At 35.2% G+C, this 7,204-nt stretch overlaps 1 protein-coding gene across 1 annotated transcript in view; it reads left to right on the forward strand.

Annotated features, from left to right (window-relative positions):
* The window catches only part of LOC107678373 (cGMP-dependent protein kinase 1-like), a 23,388-nt gene that overhangs the window by 278 nt on the left and 15,906 nt on the right, over positions 1 to 7,204 (forward strand). Inside the window, exons 2-4 of the mRNA XM_016473611.1 lie at positions 3,485 to 3,602; positions 3,697 to 3,863; positions 6,481 to 6,594. Coding sequence (XP_016329097.1) covers positions 3,485 to 3,602; positions 3,697 to 3,863; positions 6,481 to 6,594 — 399 coding nt within the window. The remainder of the gene's footprint in view (positions 1 to 3,484; positions 3,603 to 3,696; positions 3,864 to 6,480; positions 6,595 to 7,204) is intronic.

The following is a 7,204-nucleotide window of genomic DNA, read 5'->3' on the forward strand; positions in this document are numbered from 1 at the left end:
ACATTAGTGCTGTCAAACGATTAATCGCGATTAATCGCTTCCAAAATAAAAGTTTTTGTTTACAGAATACATGTGTGTGTACTCTGTATATTTATTATGTATATATAAATACACACACATTCATGTACATATTTAAGAAAAACATGTTGTTTATATATTAAATATATTTATAAATAAATATGCATGTAAATACATGTGAATATTTTCAAAATATATACATGCATGTGTGTGTATGTATATATACATAATAAATATACACAGTACGCACACATATATTATGTAAACAAAAACTTTTATTTTGGAAGCGATAAATCACTGGAGGTCACGCACGTAGTTGTCGCTAACGTTAATCAGCAATTGTGTCAAATCCAGCCATTTCGATCGAGAGCGCAGGCAATGCTTCATACATTGCTATCCTATTAAGAATAGTCAATGGACTTGTTTCCGGCGAAATTCCACTAGGCTAACATGGAAGAAGCATAAACAAAGCAAAATTATTATATTGTCAACAGTAACCCCAAATAACTACATCTGAATTAAAATGATGAGAATTCATTTCTATCACTTCTTATTTATACACAGTAGCCTATCACAACTAAATGTCAAGCAAGTTGTGAAAGTTGAGGGATTAACCCCATTTGTTACTTGCTTTCCGCTCACTGATCTCTATATACATATAGATATATGATATTATCTATATTATAGATCAGCATTTCCTCCATAGCCTATTGCAATTCAGCTACTTGTGTATCATCTAGAATGTGAGTTTCACCCTTAAATAAGACTTTGCTTGCTCGTTGATGTGTTCGGAGCACTTAATTACACTAAATTACACTTAATTACTTTATTTTAGAGAGTTACATGGTACATGTACTAACTATAGTAATAACAGTAAATTATGCAGTATTACATGCAACTAACCCTAAACCCTATATGTACATATTTTAAATTTATATTACTCAGTACTTAATTGTATAATCATACTGTAACAAGGACAAGTTAAAATAAAGTGTAACCTAATTACAGTATTTCTGACTCCACTTGAAGGGCACAAGTGAGTCAGCATGAAATCATACTTATTTATTTTCTTATTTATTTTCTCAATGCATGTCACTGTGAAAAATTCATATACTGTATATATATATACAATTTTATTTATATTTTGACCTCATCATTTTTAATCAAAATATTACCTGCCCTTCCTGTGATTTGACTCAATTTAGAATTTTTTGTATTTTTTTTGGTTCCCACTATTCTTCAAAATATCTTCTTTTGTGTTCCACAGAAGAAGACAATGCATACAGTTTTAGAATGGCATGAGGGTGAATTTTCATTTTTGAGGGAACTATCCCCAAAAGTGTCAGTTGCTCATCTGTATGGTAGTCGTATCTGTAGAACTTTGTTGCAACACCAAGTCTCTGTTGCTTGTCAGTTGGATGTTGTCAGCTCTCTTTGAAAATAAGTGATCACTGAAAATGACTGTCAGTGTAAATGACTCTTCCAGGATGGATGGTGCGTTTTACGAACAATATTGACTAAACGAACCCATGTTACACGGATTACGAGCAAATGAGTGTGTGTTTTGGTACAAGGTAGAGCAGTTTGATTTTTGGTGTGCTTTCTCACAACACGTCAGTGATTACAGATCAATTGAGTAGGCAGTCTTTTGTGGTTGTTTGAATGAATTTGAGAATGAAAACAATCCAGTCGAGTGGGTTTTCAACTACCTCTGGAAGCAGTCGAAAGTGGACAAGCTCCTACGTTTTATCGTCCACTAGTGATTGGTGTGAGAAAAACACCAACAAAATCTTAATTCCAAGTGTAAGCAGGGCCCCAGCTGCCTTTTGCATTGGTGGTCGCTGCATCACTTCGCATTTGCGTATTGTTGAACTTTGTTAACTCTGTCAGCTCAGCATTGTCGCTTCTGTTGCCTTAAATCTTTGAAACCCCTATACAGTACATATTGATACATATTGATACTAATTTTTTGATACATATTGATGTATCGTTGATGTATTTAGACGTTCCTATGCTGAAACTAAAGTAAGCTAAAAGTGGTAACATCTAAAACAACTGATTTTATACAAGTCAAAAATAATAATTAACATCACTGAACCAAACTATGCACATCAATTTATACCAACTAAACTAATTAAATCAGGTATAGAAATATCTCTGTAAATAGTGTAGTTCAGGTTGCCCTAGTTATAGTAGCAATAATACTTCATGAGTCTTTCAAGCAAACCCTTACCAAAAAGTAGTATACTTCAAGTTTATTTTATTAAGTATACTTAAGTTAAGTTCAAGTATATTTTTAAGTATACTTTACGTAGTAAGTATACAAATATCAGTGTACTAGTAGTATACTTGTAAGTGTATTATTTCAGTACTACTTGGGACTAAATTGGCCCACTTTCTAGTATATAAAAGTATACTTTTAAGTATATTTTAAGTATAACAGTAGTAAACTTTGAGTACACAACTAGTTTACATCAATGTTTTTTAGCTCGTAGTGCAACTACACTAAAAGTGAACTTATAGGTATACTGATAGTTTACTAATTAAATACTTTTTTAGCATTTAGCACACTTTGCATAAATAAAAAATAAAGAAATAAACAAGATTTTGAAAAAAAAAATGCTGGAAAATTACTATTAATTGGATTCAGAATGATAATCAAAACGTGGATAAAGTCGATCAACACCCCAAAGCTTGACAGTCATTAGTACCTCTTCATTGGTCGACATTTTATTCCATAACGTTACACAGTTTTGTTGCTGTTTTATGTCTGATGTGGAAGCATGTGGAAGCATCTGTTGTTTCGGTTTCTTCTTCACTTGTGTTTTTTGGAAATTCTGTACAGAAGATGTCAGCACACTTCAATAAACTTATTTTTCGCAAGGGAATAATTGATTCTGGTCTTCATTCAGGTTTAAGCTGTTAACTGAAAGTTCTTAGACAAACCAAATAAACTCCAGTCAAAAACTGTGTTGCTCCATCTCTCGTACATTCTTAAAGGAAACACTAATTCTTAAAGACACTTCTTAAAGACAGTCCAATACTAAAACAGAGCAAACCATTACAGAATAAAAATATCTACTCAAACATGTATGCATTTTTAATTACATCTTATTATTCTTTGGCATTGTGGCCATCTGTCTGATCATCAGATCTGTATGGGTCCACACACATGCACACAGATTTAAATCTTACTGCCATTTGAAGTTTATATTAATTGAGTTTTAAATTAAATACGATTCTAAATGTTGAGAAACTACAGAATCCCAGCAGACATGAAGTCAAGGACGAAAGAAGAACACATTAGTGCAGCCATAATAATCTACGGCAAAACAAATCTGACTTTATTTTTCTATGCATTATGCATCAGCAAGCTGCACAGAGTTCAGAGGTAACAACACAGTCTTTTTTAATCTTATAAAAACATTGTATTATTTATCTTTACGCTCATTTCATTTGCATTTAGGTCAACAACCTGCTTCTTCCCTGAGAGTGAGGAGAAAAGCTCTGCTAACAGAACCAGTTACCTTGGAGCTGAAACTAGTCTTACAAAACCCACCAATCAGCCACAGCAAGAGTCAAGAGTAAGAACCTGCCTAAAATCTCAACTCATTCTCTTGTTGCCTATACTGCTAGATTTCCCCAATGGAACTCTTGATGTGTCTTTATTTCTTTCAGGTCACAGCGGCTGATAGAATCGGCTCTAGCAGAAAATGAGTGTATGAAATATCTAGTCAGGGATCAGATGCGCTGTTTGGTGGATTCTGCCTATCCCATAACGCTCAAACAGGGTGTGAGTGTTGTCCAGGAAGAGGATAATGGGACCCAGGCATACATAGTTGAAGGTGAGCAAGAGTGTGAGAATGAAAGAGATACTCTCGCCTCATAATACCTCTCAGAATGGAAGAAGCTGTCTTTGGACTCATCCTGCATGTTGATCTGTGAGCATGTCTGAACGTTCACAGAACCCAGTGCTTACATGGTTATCTTATAACCCAGTGCTCAAAAGTCACTCATTATTAGCCGAGGTCCAGTTATGCCTCCAGGCGTACTGTAAATAATTTGTTTCTGTGGCTCTTTATACTATCTCTGGTTTGCATTGAGATGAGTGCTTATGTTTTTGTGCTGTATGTCTTTTGCTTTCAGCTTCTAGTTGCCCTCCAGCTCTTTACGTTCTCTTTACATATAAATCACAATCATCATTGCCCGATCTGACTATTAGTGAAGTTAAATCCCCTTAATATAATATAATATAATATAATATAATACAATATAATATAATATAATATAATATAATATAATATATTAATTTTGCTACTATGCTTTTAAGACTTCTATGTAAACATCCTCTTTGCATTCGAAATGAATAACTGCATTTACAGGTTGTGGGTTTGGTTTAGCTCAGATATACTTGTGCTTCCCTGTCTAACAATAATAGCCTCTCTGCAAAAGCTGTTGTTTGTGAGAAAACAATGTGTGATAAAATACAAAATCAGACTGAAATTTAAATAAACTCCAGACCCAGACATTCTTTCTTTATATTTTTTTAAAGGAGTTCAAAAGCTTGGGGCCAGTAAGATTTATTTATTTATTTTTACTTTTATCCTAAAATGATCAAAAGTGACAGCAAATGCTTTTTCTTTCTATTTCAAATAAATGCTGTTGTTTTGAACTTTCATCAAATAATCCTGATAAAAATGTATCTCTTGATTTCCACAAAATATGAAGCAGCACAAGTTTTCAACATCGATAATAATAAGAAATGTCTCTTGAGCAGCAAATCAGCAGCAAAAATACTGCTTTGCTATCACAGGAATAACTTTATATTTTTATAACAATTAAAAAAATAGGATTAAATTGTAAAATTGTAATAATATTTCACAATATTACTGTTTTTGATCAAATAAATGAAGCCATGGTGAGCAAAGGACACTTCTTTTTTTTTCCTTGCAAGTCTGACTTTTTTCTCTGAATTCTAAATTGACTGTATATATTGTGTTTTTCTTAATTTTTTTCTTCAGCCATGGAATAAAAAAAATAATTGTGACTTTTTATCTCACAATTCCATCTTCCCTTCCCAGAACTGCAAGTTAATTCTGAGTTTATGAATTGCGATTCTGAATTATGAGACAAAAAGTCTGAATTGTGAGATAAAAAAGTCGCAGTTACCTTTTTTATTTTATTTGTATGTTTTTTTTTATCCTGTTGCTGAAACAAGCTTCCATAAGTATCTATATATGCATGTACATTTTAGTTTGTTTTTATACATGCTGAATGAAGCCAAGTTACATTCTCATTATCCATATATATATATATATATATATATACTATATATATCAGTCTGACTTTACAAAAATTGTACAATTTCAGTTAGACATGGCATTTAAAAAAAAAATAAGACTTTGCCAGTGCTTTAGTCCAGCTAAAATCAAGAACAAGCAGCAAAGAGGTCACTTCACATAGAATTCTTAAAGATACAGTAGCCAAAAAAATAAATAAAAGTCTGTTTAATTCTAAAGCTAAAGAGGTGTAAAATAGTCATAAAAAATGTACTTGGTGCCAGAAACCTTGACTAACATCACAAGTGTACTTCAGACTCTAATGGCGCTTTTCCACTGCATGGTACGGCACGGTACGGCTCGGTACGGTTCACTTTTGGGTCGAACGCAACTGTTTTGAACGAGCGCACCTTTTTTTTAACAACCAAAAAGTTTTGTTGTCTGTTGCGGAAGAACAGACGTTCCTCTCGTTGATAGCAGAGGAGCGGATCCAGCGAGAGCTTGATGGGGTGACGCGGAATAAACAAGTTTTTTTTAGGAGTCGTGGTAGTAGAGGCGGCGCAACTATAACGACATGTGAATAATCCCACCCACTCTAAAGCGGTACTGAACTGCAGTGGAAACGCAAACTGTGCTGAGCCGAACCGTGCCGTGCCGTACTGAGCCGTACCGAGCCGAGTCGTACCACGCAGTGGAAAAGTGCCATAATTCACTCTGTTCCTCTGTCTGACTGAGGCACATTAATTAGTATGCACCTCCCATAGTGTTTGCAGGATCAGGCAGGTAGCAGGAGAAGTGTGAGACTGACCTGTTTCTAGGAAGACAGAAAGAAAACATTCCTGCTGGTTATGTGAGGCGAAATGAGATTTAAAATGTCAGTGCAAGTCTAAATACCCAGGTTGCAAGTAGAAAAAAAGGATGGAAAGCAGTAGCGAGGTCTATTACCATCCATTAAAGTGTTCATCAATACCTGTCTGTGAGCTGTGCTAACTCCAGCCGTGATTCATTAAAGGAGGCCGGTATTTGTCCTGATGTTCTGGATTGTTTGGGCTCTGAGCATCTCCGTGCCTAATCTGTGATGGGTCAGATCATCGACTATGTGACATTCACATTGCTGCTCAACACCTGTCACTCCCGGCAACCTTGAGAGCTGTAGATGACGTGTGTGTGTGTGTGTTAACAGAGGGAAAACTGGAGGCATCCAGGGCTGGCCAGAGGCTGCACATCATTGAGCCGGGGATGATGTTCGAAGAACAGGCCCTCATTCATAACCACACCTGCTCCAGTACTGTCACAGGTATTGACATACATATGTGCATCCACACACACAAACACACACACACACACACACACACACACACACACACACACACACACACACATTTGCTCATTTCATCCCTTATCACGCATCAGCAAAAGAAAAACACACTGAAGGAAAACTGTATTGCTCAGAGGTCGTTCTTTTGTAGCTTAGAGGGCTTATTGGAGTCCTTTATTTTTATTTACTCTAACTGTAAACTGTGTTTCACTGACAACTCCTTAAATAAATAAGACAATTGTTGACATAGAGTTAGAGTATAGTATAGGAGCTGAAAAAAAAAACGTCATGGGATGAAAAAAAAGGTAATTGTCAGACTCTGTTCCGTGTCTGTATATGTCTACCCTTGCTACGTGTGTTTTCCTTGTTCCCTGGATGTGATTAAAATCTATATGTTTAAATTCCACTCCTCGTCTCCTCGCTTCTTCGTCTCCGTGCTACTCACAGTAGCGCACCGTGACAGGTGAAATTTTAAGATGAAATGTCCATTGAGTGGTGCTAAAAGCACATTCAGTTTCATCTAAAAAAAAAAAGAATCTGAAAACATTTTGTTACACTTGTTATTGTATGAATTGCAACTGTTCAGGAA

The sequence above is a fragment of the Sinocyclocheilus anshuiensis genome, unplaced genomic scaffold (genome assembly GCF_001515605.1).
Source record: "Sinocyclocheilus anshuiensis isolate Anshui unplaced genomic scaffold, SAMN03320099.WGS_v1.1 scaffold112, whole genome shotgun sequence".
NCBI lineage: Eukaryota > Metazoa > Chordata > Actinopteri > Cypriniformes > Cyprinidae > Sinocyclocheilus > Sinocyclocheilus anshuiensis.